This window comes from Candoia aspera, chromosome 1, assembly GCF_035149785.1.
Source record: "Candoia aspera isolate rCanAsp1 chromosome 1, rCanAsp1.hap2, whole genome shotgun sequence".
NCBI lineage: Eukaryota > Metazoa > Chordata > Lepidosauria > Squamata > Boidae > Candoia > Candoia aspera.
This window is the reverse complement of record NC_086153.1, coordinates 333,712,672-333,731,456: the sequence shown is the minus strand read 5'-3', so window position 1 is coordinate 333,731,456 and position 18,785 is coordinate 333,712,672. Positions and strand designations below refer to the sequence as shown.

At 42.3% G+C, this 18,785-nt stretch overlaps 1 protein-coding gene across 1 annotated transcript; it reads right to left on the bottom strand.

Annotated features, from left to right (window-relative positions):
* Positions 1-1,223: 1,223 nt before the first annotated feature.
* Positions 1,224-17,582, bottom strand: IZUMO4 (IZUMO family member 4). Its single transcript, XM_063294153.1, has 11 exons — positions 17,348-17,582; positions 16,690-16,770; positions 14,802-14,873; positions 14,231-14,257; positions 11,343-11,418; positions 10,430-10,477; positions 8,820-8,834; positions 7,577-7,624; positions 5,520-5,537; positions 3,648-3,670; positions 1,224-1,380 (listed from the first exon to the last, which is right to left on the bottom strand). The coding sequence occupies exons 1-11, from the start codon at positions 17,580-17,582 to the stop codon at positions 1,280-1,282; spliced, it is 744 nt and encodes a 247-aa protein (XP_063150223.1). The 3' UTR covers positions 1,224-1,279.
* Between the last annotated feature and the right edge of the window lie 1,203 nt (positions 17,583-18,785).

The following is an 18,785-nucleotide window of genomic DNA, read 5'->3' as shown; positions in this document are numbered from 1 at the left end:
AAATTTCATAAAATTGGTCAGATTCGCTTAATGACCACTTTGCTTAGCAATCAAAATTCCAGTCCCAATTGTGGTTGTTAAATGAGGACTACTTCCAAATGGAAGTAGCCATCTTTGTCCCCTCCCCCGAAAAGCATGAATGTGAATTGCCTGCTGAAATCCTGAAGGCGTAGGTTGCACAATAAGATGGGAGGTGGATTGTCCTGAATGCTTCGCTGTGTTCCTGCTGCTTAATAGAATGATAGAGAGTTTTAAGTCTAGGGTAAACTGCAAAGGAGCAGAAATAAATGTAAAGTGTGTGTGTACGTGCCTTTGAGTCAGTGTGGACTCCTGGCAACTGTCTGGGCAGTTTTTCACTAGAAAGACTGCTGGATGAGCTAATAAGCAGTGGGAAACTCTAGAATAAAACAAATATTCTGATTGAAACCTTTGATTTAGATTTAAAAGTAGTGATGGATGAGCTCACCTTGATAATATTTCAGAATAGCTTAGGCAGCAAAGGATATACATAGAAGAACACTTGGTTAGATTGTTCATCTATTTTTCCCTTTGTCAGTATGGTTGGAGCTGAGAAATGGCTTTTGCTTGCCTCTTGAGGAAACTCATCACAGGTAAGTGTGCTAGAAAACAAGATGCCTGTAGGCATCAGTGTGCATATAAACATCTTCCCCCACTGTGTTCTTCTACTCACTTTATTTTTTAAGATGCTTTTAATTGAAAACAGGGTAACCTGCTATGCTTAAAACCAAGTGTCACCCTCCACGATAATCAGCATTTGCAAGAAATACATCTGCAGCAAATGTAGCTATATCAGCATTCCTAGAAAATAATAGTGGCTGCAAGTCAAGTATACTGTCCTGCCTGAAAAGTGTGACAAAGGTAAAGAACCTCAGCAACTTGCCTTTCTGGTAAATGGGTGCTTTGCAATTGGTCACACCCACCATGGAAGCCACTTCGGAAGGCTCTCAAAATTCCAAGGTGACCACCAGTTGAAAAGGATGGTTTATCCCTGCGTTATATCATAGCTCTGTAACTGGTTATACTTAAATTTGACCAGTAAAACTGGGAGGGAGCCCATAATTATTTTTCTTTTTTGTCCCTCTGGCTTCAGAAAGGCTCCAGACTTTTCCCACACTGCTGGGGAACGAGGATATTGAAAAAATACCCTTCTTCAATGCGCATATGAATATAGTGGGGTTAATCAGTGGGATAGCAGTTGGATGGATCTCTTCACTTTATTTTGTGTATCAAATTTGCGTTACACAAAAGAAACAGCAACTCAGCAACTAGGTGCAAGTAGTTGTAAGACAGGTGTGTCATCTTCCAGGTCCTTCAGAGCCATCAAATTGAGCCAGTTTTTTGATAGAGTGTCCCCTATACCTAGAACGGAGAGGAGAGACCCAAAGGTATTAGTAACCGGGTATCATGTCTCTCCCCTCCCCGCTGCCCCATATTTGTTAGGTGAGCACCACACATTTAGCCCAAGCTAAAACAAGCCCTTGATGACTTGGGCCGGTCATTGAGGAAAGCGTGGGAGGTTCCAATGGGGGTCTCAGCTCATTAGACACAATTACTTCTAATTAAAATGTACAGTTTTCAGTTATCAATGGCTCAGACTCAACATCTGACTTTTTAATGGGGGCCCCTCTGGTAATCTGGTGAAAATTCAACTATCCTGCCCACTGCTTTAAATGGTTAACATTTGCCATACAAATATACAAGGGCTGGATTGCCGAACACAGTACATCAGAACTCAGACAGTCCCATTATAGCTTGGTGCAACAGGAGAAGCACTGTAAAAAGGGTTCACCTAACCAGGCCTCTGGGCTCGCATTAAAGCCAAGCCAGTGTTTCTAAAGCTTGCTCCCTGGTGTGTTTATGGACCCATCTAGACGGTGTTCTTGGCAACCGTATGGAAGTGGTTGCCAAGTTTTTTGACTTCCCAGTCTAGCCCAGCACCCTTGGGTCTTACAGTTATTTCCCATCCAAAAGTGACCCTTCTTAGCTTCAGAGCCCCAGGGTCACTTTTGGATGGGAAATCACCTGGTGTTCCCACTCACTGTGATGCAGTTGAATACTGCCTTTGACTAAGGGTTCCACTCAGCCACTGATCGCTCTAGGGAGGGGTCTGAATGATCCCCTTTTAAAATCATCCCAGCTTTTGCACCAACTTGGTGTCCAATAAATATAGAAAGCCAAATCTAATGGAAGAGAAGCAATTTGTTTAACAAAAACACAAATTTATAAATGTTGCTATAAAAACTGCAGCAAGGGGACATCATAAAAAAGCCTATTTTGCAGGGGAGTCGTTCTGAAGGCCACATTTCTCGGGAACAATCTGTTGGGGATTTCTGCCTTACAGTGTGACTCAAGAAGAACAAGATCACCTTCTCCCACTTCCTCTCTGCCAGTGAAATGGCAAAATCCTGCGGGGTTTGCTAGATGTGGCCACCTCCAAAGAGTGTTTAAATTAGGTTCTGAATTTCACAGCCCTAAACTAAGTGGTGGTATTCTCTCAAGAAAGAATGCTGCTGTTAACTAAAGGCAGTCTTTCTCCGCCTTGGCAACTTGAAGATATGTGGACTTCAATTCCCAGAAGTCCACATACCTGCTATATTGCTAAGGTGTAGAAAGACTGACCTAAGGCATTCCTCTTGGTGCTTGCCCCATGAGGTTGGATTGCAATTTCCATCAGCCCTAGGTAGCATGACAGTTGGGAATAATAGGAGCAATAGTCCATGATGTCCAACAAAGATCTACTTCCTCATAATTTAAACCTGTTGTTTCTTGTCCTCTCTTCTGGAAAAATTTTGAACCATTTTGCCCCGTGTTCCACATGACAGCCATTTAAATACAGCTATCATGTCTCCTTGCTGTCTTTTCCCCAGGCTAAACATCCATTCCCAACCATTCTTCCTATGTTTTTCTCCTGGACCCCTTCTCTATATTACCTTCTTTTAAAGAATATCCAGTTTCTCAGCATCATTCCTAAAATCCCTCCCCCCAAAGAGTCCCTCTTTTGGGGGAGATGGGCGGTAATTAAATTTGAATAATAAATAAATAAAAATAAAATGTCATTCCTAGGGCTTTTTTGTTTCTCATTAGTAAATGTTTACAAATGTAACCCATCTAATGAAAGTGATCAACTTAAGTAAGTTAGCTTAAAGTAAGTCACTAATAGCATTGCATAAAATAACACAGCCCTGCTTGCTTAAGAAGCAGCCATCTGAAACAGTCAGCTTTCCCCAAAACGGTCTTGCTAAAGATATACTTAGAGGTTCTTTAAGCATAAAACAGGATCAGGCATTGACAAAGGCACACACTGCACCTGCAGTAATGTGGTTTGGATTTTGAATCAGAGAATTGTGTAAACTCAGCTATTGTGTCTTACTCAAACCACAGTTAAGCAAACCATAATTTAGTAGGGTATGACCTCAAATTTCTGTATAAGTTGATGAACAAACTGTATCACATTGGAGTTTGTTTTGGCTTGGGAGGGGTGAAGAATACCTCCCCCCCCATTTGTAGGGAAAACTAGACTGGCACACTGCATGCTAAATCAAGCAGTTATAAACTATAGAATCTGGACCTCTTAAACTTATTCTTTGTAGGGGACTGATTAAATCTTCATGCTCTTGAAAACTTACTTGTAAAATTCAGTGTCTCTGGGCTATAGGAAGAAGGAGGAGATTAAAGTTAATAGTGTGTTACTGTACGAGGAAGTTTGGAGAATGGTAAATACAAAGATCAAAGAAGGTATTTTCTGAATGAACTGCCACCTGCAGCAGACTCCTATTCACTGAATATCTCCAAAGCAGAAGTGGGAAGATGTTAGCCTCCAGGGGTGTCCACAGGTTATGGTCAAAGAAGTCAATATGGTGTGACTGCACGTAACAGACGGAGCTTCGATCACACCATTGGGGCTGCTTTCTTTTTTGACCATATCCTGCAGACACCCCTGATGTCTCTTACTCATCCTTAGCAATGAGGAAAAGAGCCCTTGATCACTTAGTCTTCAGTTAGCTATTGCTCCTACAGGTAGTCCTTGCTTAACAACCACAGTTGGGACCGGAATTTCAGTTGCTGCGTGAAGTGGTCATTAAGTGAATCTGACCCGATTTTATGACTTTTGTGGTCATTAAGCAAATCACAGTGGGCAAATTGTTGTTAAATGAATCACACAATTCCCTATTGATTTTGCTTGCCAGAAGCCAGCTGGGAAGGTAAAAAATGGTGATCGCATGACCATGGGATGCTGCGACAGTCATAAATGTGAACCAGTTGCCAAGCACCCAAATCATGATCACATGACTGCAGGGACGCTGTGGCAGTTGTAAGTGTGAGGACATCATAAGTCAGTCTTTTTCAGCACCGTTGTAAGTCTGAACCATCACTAATCGAATAGTTGTTAAGCGAGGATGGTGCTAGATTGGAATTATCTAACTATGTAAGCAAGACATTTGCAATGTTTCCACAGCAACCAACTAGGGCTCTGAACTTCATGTGCCATACAGAGCTCCAGTCACCCAATGTGGAGGTATCTTCATGGTGCGCTCTGCAATTCCTTGATTTTTTTACCTTGAACAGCTTGGGATCATCAGCTAACTTTTTCTCCTTTTAACCTCCTCCTAACTCCAAACTATTTATCAACAAATTGAAAAGCAGCTGTGATCCCCAGAGTTTCTATGTCTCTTCAATTAGAAAATTTATCCATTTATTCCAGAATTTCCTGTTGTCATAGACTAGTAACTGGGAAAATAATGTCTGCCCTGTTCCAGGACTATTAGATTTGCTGAAGAGCTTTTGCTGAGGGAGTTGTTGTATCTGGGCTTACAAAGGCCCTGTGAATTTCCTCTGTGTACTTGCTAGAATTTTCTGGGCCCATGTGGCATGCTGAATCATAAACATACCACATTGATGCAGTATGCACAACCCACAGCTACGCTGAAATGGGGCTGACTAGTTTGGTTCAAAGTGCTGTGCAAACACAGCCACTGTGAGGTGTGCTGTTCTCTGAGGCAGGAGACTCAATCCCAGATATATCTCCAGAAGAAAAACACCGCTCGGAAAACTTGAAATGCTGTGGCCAGTTGGTGCAAAAACAGCCGTTCTGCCTTTCCAAATCTTTGGGTGTGGCTGCCGGAGCCTTCCAAAAGTTGTCACTCAATTGTAATGTTTCATGTGACAAAACAGGAAAATTATGAAAACCATGAGGAGGACTTGTATTAATCTGATTAATAGTTTCTACCAAGTAACTGTTTGTTTTATTTTACTGTCATTTATGATTTCAGTTTCAAGGCTGCTTGACTCCACAGCAACTCTGGGTGGCTTACAATTAAAAAATTAGAAAATAGCATATATTGGAGATATGTAAGTTATACAGTTTGACTTGCTTGCTTGAGGAACCTGCAACTAGATTTTGTTTTTGTTTATTTCTGCTAAACATTTGAATAAGGCGTAGAACTAAGAACCCCATTCCCATTCAGCCCTAGCTATTCTTCATTACTGCCATTCCTTACCTTGTGGAGGTACAGTGACTGAAAGACAAACAGAGAAACATCGTAAGAAGTTATTCACAAGTAGTCATTAGAGATATCTGTTCAGGCCTTATTTCGAATCCATGGGTTGGGTTTTGTCTGTTTTGTTTGTTTCATTTCTTGCGAAATGATTCAAATATTTATTGACCCAATTTCTGCTTAGCAGAAATTATTTTATTCCATAATTAGGATGTTTTAAAATCTGTATTTACCTGAAAGAAAGAGTAAGTTTCCCGAATCATTTAACTTTAAAATATGAAGGTCATCCTAGATTAACCAAGAAGCTGGTGATAGAGGCAGATCAGGCCATCTTCCTTTGTGAGATGGGAAGACCAGGAGGGATCATCTTAAATTCAGGGTTGTTTTCCTTTCAGGTAAGTATAACGTAGGAATAAGTACAGGTAGTCCTCGCTTAACCATCACAACTGAGACTGGAATTTTGGTTGCTAAGCGAAGCGGTCATTTCACAAATCCAACCCAATCTTACCTTTTTTGTGGCAGTCATTAAGCAAATCACTGTGGTCATTGAGCAAACCACATGGTTCCCCATTGTTTTTACCTGCCAGAAGCTGGCCGGGAAGGTCGAAAATGACAATCATGTGACCATAGGATGCTACAACGGTCATAAATGCGAACCAGTTGCCAAGCACCCAAATCGTGATCATGTGACTCTGGGCACGCTGCAACGGTCATAAGTGTGAGCACCAGTTGTAGGTTGGTTTTTTTCAGCACTGTTTTAAGTCTGAACTGTCACTAAATAAATGGTCATTAAGTGAGGACTATATTAAAAACCACCTAGTCTGCAAAATTCCTGCACTGAGCAAGAGGTCAAATGTTGCATCTGATGGGTGCCCACTTTTGATGCTTCCAGCAAAGATCAGCTGAGCATGTCCTGGTCCAAGCAGATGGATCTGTTACTTTTGTTTGTTTGTTTGTTTTTACTAGCAAAATGCCAGAAATAAATTGCTGTTGGGACCATTTCTTTCCCTTTATCCTGGTCCCAATTGTCCCTACTTGCTTTTCTTATTTATTCATAAGGATGAATTTTCTACTCCTACATTTGGGTCCTGCAATATGGCTACTAATCAGCTTCCTTCATGCAACTCAGTCCTGACAGTTTGCTGAATTAATCAATTTTCTAGGATTACATAATACAAATTCTAACGTAGCAAAACTGAGTTGATCAAACTAGCGAAGTCATTAAAAAGCTAACGCAAAGTTAACCAAGTTTTCAACTCCCTGGGGAAGCCTATTGTCTAAAAGTTATCTAAAAGAGAACACTGAAAAGAAGCATATCCTAAAAAAGGAGTTGGCAATAGCAAAGCTAAAACTCATTTCAGGAAAATACAAAACCACACTGAGGAACTGGAGAAAAAGTACAGGGGAAGAAGATGGGTTTCAGGAGATGTCCCAAAACCAGGGGAAGACCCCTTGTCTGGGGAGGCTTATAGAAAAGATTTTATTATACCATATAGAATCCAGCTTTGGCTGGTTGTAGGATATAATGCAGACACCTTGCTAAGGAACTGAATTATCATGCAGAAATATTTATCATCCCAGGAACAGGGGGCCCATCAGCGCTTATGAAGCATTAAATAAGGAACTGCGTTTGGCAAAATACTAACTGCAGGAAAGGGCCCAGTGAGGGTGACCTGTGGCCCTCCAGATTTTGCTGAACTACAGCTTGCAGTGTCCCGTAGCACTGGCTGCTGGGAGCTGTAGTCCAGCATCTTCTGGAGGGCCACAAGTTACCTAGACTTAGAGGGAGGGTCTTAGGCGGGTAAGCTGTTTCCTGGATGGGTGGTGGGATGGTAACACAGAAATGGCGATTGCCATGTGAGAGTCATTCCACCATTGCCATAAGGGGTCTCAGTCCAGTCTGGCAGCTTTTGAAATATCCACTTAGCACCTGATCCTGCACCCAGAATTCTCTGGGTAGGGTGCTTAGTTTTCCTCCTCCCCTTTCCCCTGTCTGTAGCAACTGCCTTTTTGTGGAGCCAACTATTTTCCCAACAGCTCCCAAGAAAATGGGCACTTACCTAAATGCAGGGACTTGTTTTAGGGCCATCGCCCACTCGCCCGGATCCCTGTGAGTGCAACCATCAGATTTTTAGTGATGTCACAAGAGGTTTATTTTTTATTTCCCCTTGTTTCTATCAGAGATTCCAGGCAGCTCAGAGTGATTAAAACATACAAAAACATCAACTAATGTAAAGTCATAAGAATGAATGAATCCACCAAAGCGTAATAAATATCAAATACACCGTAATCATCACCGCCAATCTTGATCATCATGGCTTGATGGAAAAGTGAGGTTTCCATTGGCTTCCTAAATGACAGCAACGGAGAGACATTCTAGCTCAGGGAGAAGAGAATTTCCATAGGGCCAGAGGGACAGTCAAAAAGAAGGCGCATTCCTGGCCTGGAAACTGTCAGGGGAAGTTGAATCAGAATCACACCCTCCTGATTCAAATAGACAGGATGGAAAGATTCTATTTAGAGCAAGTGATCCCACGGACACACAGGATCCAAACTGAAAACGTTTTACAGGTAATGACCAGCACCTTGAATTGTAAGTTTTATGCAATAGGTGTCACTCTGCTTTTTGCAAGCTTGCCACCACATTTTGTCCTGTTCCAAATAGTCTTCAAAGCCACCCCAAGAAGAGTGCATTACAGTAATCTATCTCCGAAGTGCTAAGGGGATGAACAATTCTTCCCAGGGCACTTTGATCCAGTACAATCACTTCCAAGGGTAATAGTATCTTTCTTTTCTCTCCATTCTATGCACATCCAAGTATCCATTAATTTAAAACAAAGACACCCAGAATTTAAACCAGTGTTTTTCAAACTTGGCAACTTTAAGACGTGTGGACTTCAACTCCCAGAATTCCCCAGCCAGCAGGTTGCCAAGTTTGAAAAACACTGGTTTAAACCTTGGAAACGAACTATGTAATCCTCTGAATCCAATTGTTTCTGAGTCTGAGGATTTGTTCTTGTCTCTACTAAAGATTCTAATCTAGCCAAGCGGAGTCTGTTAACCTGCTGCCAAGGCAGTTGACAAAGGGTTAATTGTCCAGAGATGGGTGGTTTACTGCCAAGTGTCCGGTTCCAATTGAGAAACATCTCTGCCCATCCTCCACTGCCACTGCTACGATTTTCTAAAGAAAAATCTTTAGCAGCAATGTGTTTTGCAGATGTTTGCCAAATACATTTGGATAAAATCAAGTTCTCTATTTAATTGAAGGTCTACACTCATTGGCAGACATTATTCCCAACTTACGTGCTCAAATTCTTCCTGAAAGAAAAGAAAAAAAAGAAAAAAAGGCATATAAGTGAGAAACGTTACTGCATCCTGTTTCCAACTTGCCTGAGCATAGAAAGGTGGCTAGGTTTGCTCAGAGCTGTTGCTGCAAAATCTGATCTTCTGCCTAGCATGGTTAAGTGTGCTCCCAGTTCCTTGTTTCTCATTTAGAACTAAATATACCCCTCTTCGGGTTAATAAGAATCATTATTCCTTTTTTGGCCTTGTCAGACAGGGCCCATAAGTGCCCCAAAGCAACCTTAATTGAACTGCATCTGTAGAAATCGAAAGTTGATTATTAACTTATTCTGCTATTTGTTTCATGCAGCATTTTAAATGTGTTGTGGTTGCTTTCTATGGGGTAGTATGCAAACTTAAGTCACCCATGAGAATCACCATGAAAATCAAGGAGACAATCCCCATGACTAATTTCGGTCTTGTGGTCCTAATTTAATTTGGACACCACAGAAAAAAACTGGCTCACAAATGTAGTATATCACTATATTATTTAAATAAATGTCATTCATTACTTCCATTCCACTTCTGAGAAACGCAGCCCAGCATTCTTAAATTGCATTCCATTTTGAGACAGGAAAAGTACCAAAACTGTTAAGCATGCTCTAAAATAGGTTAAAAACATTTAAAATGAAAAGAAGCTCAATCCTAAGAGTCAATGAGACAAGACTGAGTCCTGGCCCCATGCATGATATCATTTTTAATTTATTATGACATAATTTTAATTTATTAAAATCAAAATTAAATATTAAATTAATTTTAATTAATTAATGGCTTTATTTGTATAATTCACAGCAGTATACATAATGTTCCTGCCTCCTATTTTCCCAACAACTACCCTGGTTTGATTAAGAGAGTAACTGGCCTAAAGTCACACATCTGGTTCATGCTACAGGAGGATTAGAACTCACAGTCTCTTGGTTTGTAGTCCAGCACCTTAACCACTACATCAAGCTGGCTCTCATCATGTGCCTACTTCCCTCATTCAAAAATCAAACCCAGGATAATCTATACCCAGAATTTGTTGTGCTTCTGGTTGATCCACAGAGATCACTGCATGATTTTGACAAGCCACTTATGTCATTACAGGATACTCTATGGTTGGCTTAAACATGATTTACTCAACTCAGTTTTCTGGGGTCACCCAATATACTAACCCGGAGATCTGAGTTGAAATAACCCCCTAAGCTAAATCTGGTTGGCTAATTAGTAGCTCTGGGAATTATGTGACTATCATTCATTTTAACCCACCTCCTGTAAGGCTTTGGGCTCCCAGGTGGGATAAAAGCGTAGTCATTAATACATGAATCAAAAGGAAATAGAAGGGGTTCAATCCCTGACATCTCAAGTTAAAGGGATCAACTTGCAGGAGATCCCTGACACCCTGAAATGCTACAGCCAACCCAAAGAGAAGCTGCCAGGTCTTATGGTCTCACCTGGATGAAACCATTTCTATCCTTCCTTTTGGCCATGGCGGCTCTTCCAAGGGCCAGGCTGGTGCAGGTCCTTTTTGGCCTTCAAAGTTTTCTTTTGTGACCAGAACGTAGCACAATGCCCTCTCCCTAGAGACTTACATGTACTCATAGAGACCCTTCAAGGCATCTTCCCATTCTTCTGAGGACCTGTGGGACAAAAGGAACGCAAGACCTGAAATGCAAGTGAGAGGTTCATGGCCTTCATCTGTGGGCTGCAGGGATTAGGAACTGAAGAGGAGGAGGAGGAGGAGAATGCTCATCTATGGCACACAAGGGAGTTGTGGCCTTCTTGTCTCTACGTAGTGCCCGAGTACCAAGGCAGGAAATAATTAAAGCTGCTACAGGGAGAGCAGAGAAGGCTGTGCTATTAAGGAATTCCATGCATCATATCAGCTCATCTACTGTCAGCCCTTCCAGGTAAACCAGACAGGAAACATGATTAGATGAACTAATTCTACTTTATTGTAAGGCTACATTGACAGAATCTTGCAAGTCTGAAAGGACAAATCTCTCACCCTCCCTATTTATTGCTTGGTCAGGGTGTGTCTTTTCTAAGTTTATTCTTTAGCCGATTACCCTCTCTCGGACTCCCTTTCCTTTTAGCTGGGGGATTCTGGGAGTTGAAGTCCACATATCTTAAAGTTGCCAAGTTTGAAAAATACAGGTCTAAATAATAAAAAAATAGTGGTGCTGCTTATTTTATAAGCAGCAACTTCGCCCAAATGACAAGAAACAACAATTCTTGTTTTCTGGAAGTTGCCTAGCTGGATGAGGCCTGACAGATAAAGAAGCGAGAGGCAGAACTGGGACGTACCACGCTAAGCATTTGGCCAAATAGATTACACAAAATATACATGGGTACATCGGTCCACGTATGCCATTTTTCTTACTGTGTATTGTTTATAAGGTTAGAGAAGCCACTTCTTTGCCAGTCCCAATTTTCAATCGTCTCAACAATGATAAAGTTTAAAACACCCTAAAAAAAAGAAAAAGGGGGAAAAGTGATCCATACTCGCAGTTATAGCCAAAGCAAGTTGGTTTGGTTACATTGCATGTCTCACAGGAGATGGCTTCATACTGGTTTATGCCTGAAAAAAAAAAGATGGTAAATTCATTGGAGACCATTGAAAAGATGTAATATTTTATATCAAATACACACACAGAGAGAGCTCAATAATAGAATAAGTGTTCTGCACACCAAAAATCTTACAGGGGCTTTCTGGAATCCTGGAGAGCTACTAGAGGCAGTGTAGCTGATAAGGTTGTGCGGTGGGCTGGGTTCAAAAGCAGAAGGTGCTTTAGAAGGCATGGACATTCCCACAGCATCTTTCTAGAACTCCTTAAAGCAGCTGCATCAGCATGGCTGTTCACTGGAGCAGAATCCCAGGAAAAGACCCTTTTAGTTTAAGGACTTGGAGAAAGGCACCAGGTATACATCCCTGCCAGAGGTGTCCACAGAGTGTGGCCAAAAATGCCAAAGTAGTGGCCGCAACAGTGTGATCAAAGCTCCCTGTTTTTTAGGTGCATCGTGTGTGCCATCTTGACTGTTTTGACCAAACCTTACAGATACCCCTGACCCCTGCACACACCAACACACCTTTTTGCCCTCAGATCCACAATATAGCTGAGTTAGTAGGTAAGACTATCTCCCTGTTATCAAACGCTGGCTTGCCTACTCATTGACCATGCTTAGAGACCACTGACTGCAACAGACTCACAGCAATTTACAACACATCAAATCCATAAAAACAAACATTAAAAGTTTTCCCCACACCCAAACACACCCAAATCCTGGTGAGTGAGCAATCCTGTGTAATTCACCCACCAACAGCCAGTCTTGGTTGTCTTCTGAACCACTGCAAGGGAGGGCGCTGTCTGAACCTTCAGAGACAAGATGTTCCAGAGGGGAGGGGCACAGCACACAAAAGCACCCTTGCTTCTCCCCCCTCCCCAAATCTCATGGATGGAAATTCTATTACACATATAGGTTGGGTTCACACATCACACTGAGCCAAAACCAAATAAACCACTTTATGATTTAACATGCTGTGTGAATCCTGTCTTAGTTTGTTTGTAGCTAACTTGCTCAAGCATTAAGCTCTCTATGGGATTTTGGTGAAGTCCCTCTGCTCAATTAAATCTGCCTTAGAAGGCTGCAGTGGTGAGAGCTAGTTTGGGGTAGTGGTTAAGGCGCTAGACTAAAAACTGGGAGATTGCGAGTTCTAGTCCTCCCTTAGGTATGAAAGCAAACCGCCCAGAGTCCCTCCTTGTGGGGGGAGATGTGTAGTGATAGAAATTTGTAAATAAACAAATAAACTGAGTGATCTTGGGCTGCTTGCTCAGTCCCATTCCAACCCACCTCACAGGATTGTTGTTATGGGGAAAATAGGAGGAGAGAGCATAATGTATGCAGCCTTGAGTTGTACAAAATTAAGGTGGAATAAAGATCTAATAAATAAATAAATGCATCCATGAATAGATCTCATAGCTCTTTGCTACTGAAAGTAGTTGACTTTGATTGATCTTGAGCCAAGTAAATATTCTTTAAGATAGCTTGAATGCAGAGAACCTACAGCATAGACATACATAAAATTGCAGAGTGAAAGCTTTACCCTTAAAAACTTGGAGCAAATAGTAATGCCCACTAAACACACTGGCCCTGTTTGCACAACACACTTCAGCCAACCACTAAGTTCATTACCAAGGTTCTGGCAACATAGAATTGCACTAACTACATCAAAAGTCCCCACTTTGAGAATACAGGTAGTCCTCATTTAGTGACCACAATTGGGACCAGCAACTTGGTCATTAAGAAAAGTGGTTGCTAAGTGAAACTGCGACTGTGCTTATGATCTTATTCAGCTTTCCTTTGCTTTACAGACCTGCAAAGGTCATAAATGTGAGGATTGATCATAAAGTCACTTTTTCATCACTGTTGTAACTGTGAATGGTCACTGTATGACAGTGTTTCTCAAACTTGGCAACTTTAACACGTGTGGACTTTAACTCTCAGAATTCCTGGGAGGGGAATGCTGGCTAGGGGATTCTGGGAGTTGGTCCACACATCTTAAAGGTGCCAAGTTTGAGACACACTGCTGTATGAGCCAGTTGCTAAACAAGGACCACCTGTACAGGCTTCCTGCTCACTTGTTTCAAAAAGTGAGGACTATTCTATGAGCCCATGTGTGGGAGAATATTGCCAAGGCTTCAAGATAACACTTCCCTTTTTCCATTTCTCAGGCAGATCTAAAGTTTGCTTAGTTTGGCAGCTGGCATCAACTCATGTTTTGACAGGTATATTCTACACTGCCATGTCTTGGCAGTGAGTTAAATAGTAGATGGGCTTCCTTTTTTCAGCTGCTCCTTCCCTCCAACTCTTTTTCTTGGAGGACTAGATAGGCAAAATAGGGTAATTGAATGGGTTTGGATATGCCACAATACTGTTGGCTAAGTAGAATTAATTTAACTCTACTAGACAGATTCTATTCGGAACTAGGTCTAACCCTGGGAATTAGCTGACTGGATCAACTGATCCCTCTTTTTCTGTTCCCATGATATACTAACCATCCCGCCCATTGACACCTATTGTGCAAATCATCCCCCATTTAGTGGGACTTACTTCTGAGCAAACATGGGCTGAATTCACAGTGGACCTAACTTGGCTGCTGATTTAACCCATTTTCTGGATTTGCACAAGACACTGAACCATAAACAAATTGAACAGATCAAGTTCTCCCAAGACAGGAAGAATAAAAAAAATCCAGCCATTGCACTAACCACATTTAATGCGTGGTACAAATACAGTAAGTCTTTGCTTGATCTAGTTAAGCACATTGTGTGAAACAACCATAGTCTACAATATCTCTTTTTTTGAAAGACTAGCTGTCCTCCCCCACTTACCACAGTGGCGTTCACACTTCACTCTGCCTAAGAAAGGAGAGAAAAAGATTTCAGTAGTTGACCAAGCTGAGGCATTCAGTCCATTAATTGTGCACTCCCTTGCAGATCTACCTGGAAGTAAATTCCACTGCAGCCTTTAAAGTCTTTGGATAGGTAACCAAGGAGCCTCTCAACAGGCAGAAGATCCATTATTTTCAATTGTTTTCAATAAGCTTTGCCTTAGAAGAGGCATTCTCACCAACTGCCACATCCAAAGGTTTTCATTTTTGAAGAATTATTACCAGTTGCCCTATTAAGGGAAACATACCCACAAGGTGCCATCTTAGAAAGGGCAGATCAGCAACACATCTTGGATGCCACTGGGCTGGCATTAGAGGATGCCCCATTTTATTTATTTATTTATTCTCAAATTTATACTACCGCCCATCTCCCGCCAAAGAGGGACTTTGAGTGGTTTTAGAAGAGGCATCTCCACTTCACTGTCCATATTAGAGTAGGCATTGCCTTAGAAGAGGCATTCTCACCAGCTATCATCATCAAACTAATTCAGAACAGATCAGGGAAAGCTCACTTTCAATTATGGCATTCCGTAGCATTTTGACTTGTTCTTCAAATATAGAGCTCAGGATTTCTGGAAGAACGCCTGGGGAAACCAAGAGATCCAACTGGTCAGAAATATGAGAATGAATGGGGCTACAGCTTTGCGTGAATGCAAAACCAGACCAAACAACCAACATTATTGTCAACTGCATTCCAATGCGTGCAGGTTTGGGAACAGCTCGGTTGAAATTTAGAAGGATTTACTTCTTAGTAAATATGCAGAATATAGCCAGATCATAGGGTTCTCAACTCTCCCAGAATTTGGACAGTTGCAGGAACTGGATTTACAAAATCCACTTGTTTTAGGGAGATAATGGCTGGGATTACACTCCATACTGAGCCATAATATGGTTTATTTGTTTTGCCTTAGCATAATGTTTGTACCTATACAATTTCTCCCATCTATTCTCCTTTTTTAAGCATTGCAGTTCCTCTATCACATCTGTTCTGATCCTGGGAATTGTAGCATGACGATTTAATTTTTCTGCAGGGTAGAAAAAATCTCAAACTCTTTACACACTCAGGTTATAACATAGCAAGCCTTGAAGGTGTTGGGATTGTTTCCCATTTGAATTTAATTGTAATATTGTGGTTAACTTGGGTTTCCAGGCTAAAAAACAGGAGAAGATGAGTTCTAGTCCTGCCTTAGGCATGAGGCCAGCTGGGGGATTTGGAGCAAGTCTCTCTCTCTCAGCCCTAGAAAGCAGGCAAGGACAAACTACTTCTGAAATCTTGCCAAGAAAACTGCAGGGACTGGTGCAGGCAGTGGCCAGGAGTCAACACTCCTCAGATTTACTCATCAACTAACCCCATGGATTGAATTTGCACCAGATGCTAGTTTGCAGTTCTATGTGTCTTGCAAACCCAGGGAGACAAGAGATAAACAGAATTTGAGCTTAAAATTAATACAGGTAGTCCTCGCTTAATGACCAAATTGGGACTGGAATTTTGGTTGCTAAGTGAAGCAGTCATTAAGCGAATCCAACCCAATTTTATGACTTTTTTTGCGGTGACCGTTAAGCAAATCACTGTGAGTCTTAAGCAAATCACTGTGGGTTTTAAGCAAATCACGTGGTTGTTAAGCAAATCATGTGGTTCCTCATTGATTTTGCTTGCCAGAAGCCGCTGGGAAGGTTGAAAATAGCGTGACCACAGGAAGCTGTGACAGTCATAAATGCGAACCAATTGCCAAGTGCCCAAATCGTGATCATGTGACTATGGGAACACTGCAACGGTTGTGTGAGGACTGTCGTCTTTTTTTTTTTTAGCACCATCGTAAGTCCGAACCATCACTAAACAAATGATTGGACGCGGTGGCGCTGCGGGTTAAACCGCTGAGCTGTCGATCGGAAGGTCGGCGGTTCGAAACCGCGCGGCGGGGTGAGCTCCTGTTGCTCGTCCCAGCTCCTGCACACCAAGCAGTTCGAAAACATGCAAATGTGAGTAGATTAATTGGTACCGCTTCGGCGGGAAGGTAACGGCGTTCCGAGTCGTCGTGCTGGCCACATGACCCGGAAGTGTCTATGACAACGCCGGCTCCAAGGCTTTGAAACGGAGATGAGCACCGCCCCCTAGAGTCGGACACGACTGGACTTTACGTCAAGGGAAACCTTTACCTTTACCTAAGTCCGAACCATCACTAAACAAATGATTGTTAAGCAAGGACTACCTGTACACACAGACAGGAGGGGAGCATGGGTGAGTTGCGAGGGACAGCAAAGGTGAGTTAAGAAGTTTCATACCAAGCCAAGTGAAAGCATTTGCATCTACCTGGTGACTAAATACTGAATAGCAAAGTAGTTCATCCACAATGAAGGCAGAAAAATGATTAAAAACAGCACTAATCTCTCTCTACTTACCAGGCTTGTATGTGTTGTCCCTGAACAATGTGTCAAGTTTTCCATACACCGTAGTTGCTATGACCTGCAGCTCCCCCATAGCTGGGGGCGGGGGGTGGGGGAGAAAGCAAGAGAGACAATATAAACGTCCCACCCATCTCCGTCTAGGCTTTCTTGGAAGAGTATCTGAAGTCAAGTCAGTGACTGATAAAGTGGCAGCATGCTACTTATTATTTTGAAACATTTCTTTTCTTCGAATTCTGGGGACTAATTCTTGTGGCAATGAGTTCCACAAGCTGAACTGTTGTTCTGTTTAAAGGGCCTCTTGTTTTATAGAGGCAGAATGCTGATTCTTTCGACATTCCAGGTTTGGAAACAGCCCCAGACCTTGAACTGTCAGCAGAGCTTAGAACACCCCATTCCCACGTATTGATTTGTTATATCTTAAATAGCGTGCAACAAGCAGAAATTCAACTGGTGCAGCATCCTTTTTGATCAGGCCAGCCCATTGGAGATGGAGATCCAGAGAGAAGGCAAGGGCCAAATAATCTGCTCTTATGAGCCAGAACAAGTTGGCAACCCCAGTTATATGTTGGCCTGGAGGATCTCAGACTGAGCTTTGCCTGAAGCCCAGAAGAAAAGGATATATGGGCAGGGCCCTGACTGGGAGACAACTCACGGATCTCGGGAGCGACCCCGAGGTGCAAGTCCTGAAGAGTATCTTGAACCCAGCCCCGCAGCCTTCGACCTGCAGCCGGCACATCCCCCAGCCCCCAGGACTTCCGGCTCAAGTGTGGGGCATAAGAGGCAAAGCGGTTGGCGAAATTGGGGTCACACTGCAAGCAAGCCGGAGAAAGGCTAGGCTCGAGAAGCAGAACCATTGCCAAGGCCACACACAGGCTATGGCAACCCATTCTCGGCTTGTGTTCCTTATTCCAGAATGTGACGTCTCCAGAACACAAGGGAGGTCATGGTGGGGCATTCCGTTTCCATAGAACTCTCCAGAACAGATGCAGCCGTTCCAGAACAGATGCAGCTGATCCAAAGATCAATGCCTTTGGAGGCCACCAGGCTGAAGATGGCTGTTCAAGAGCCCTTAGACCAGTGTTTCTCAAACTTGGCAACTTTAAGATGTGTGGACAGAATTCCTCAGCCAGAGCCCCAAATAACAACAACACATTTTGGAACACATGGAAGAGTCCTAGCTGTTTCTTTTTGAAAAGAAGATTGAAATAAAACATGCTTTAATAATGTTCTTTATTTTCCCTTACATTTAGTACAACTTCTCAAGATGCTTTGAGCTTGCACAGCAGGGCAAATGTCCCTAGTACAGTATTTTTCAACCTTGGCAACTTTAAAGATGTGTGGACTTCAACTCCCAGAATTCCCCAGCCAGCATGCTGCCTGGGGAATTCTGGGAGTTGAAGTCCACACATCTCCAAGTGGCCAAGGTTGAAAAGCATTGCACTAGGGACTGGAGTGATATTTATTTTTAAAAAGCATTGGTATAACATTCGGCTTATTTCAGTACAGTTATTCAATCTTGGTCATAGGGAGAATTGAAAATCCATTTTCACAAAAAGATGTTGAAAGGAGGAGGAGTAGAACCCTAATGCTGTTTCGTGTAAAGGCCCATTTTCTTTGAGAAAACATCCAAGACTTCTCATGATGGTTTTTTTCAGTCACTTCAACCGTGATGTCTAGAGATACCGGCCAACCTCTCTTCATTGCAGGAGAGGTTACCTTTCTGGCACATGAAATAGATCTTCGCTTGGCCCTTGCGACTTGTTTGTGGAACTTTTTCAGGATGTTTAAGCACCCAGGGACCTTCAGAGGGGTCAAAAAAGTCAAGATGGGAGTCATGACCTCACAATTGAAGCCCTGCCCCTTTGTAACATGCAATGCACACACAACACACATTAAAAAGAGTTGGAGCTTCAACTGCAGTCACAGATGACATTTTGACTTTTTTGATATCCCCCACCCAGACGTCCCTGACAGTACACAAAACATAATTTAAGAAACACTGTTGAAGAAGTTGCCTTTATTCTGCTTTACCAGCAATCTCTTTTCTACAGCCCAGCAAGGAAATAGCTTTGTGTAGCGCTAGTACCCTT

Excerpts from the sequence above, each read along its gene's own strand:
- IZUMO4 (XM_063294153.1), bottom strand. The coding sequence starts at position 17,582 with ATGGGTTGCCATAGCCTGTGTGTGGCCTTGGCAATGGTTCTGCTTCTC. Across the intron at positions 16,771-17,347 it reads CGGGGTCGCTCCCGAGATCC|CTATGGGGGAGCTGCAGGTC; the intron begins GTGAGTTGTCTC and ends CCCCGCCCCCAG. Across the intron at positions 14,874-16,689 it reads GGACAACACATACAAGCCTG|GCGTTCTTCCAGAAATCCTG; the intron begins GTAAGTAGAGAG and ends TGGTTTCCCCAG.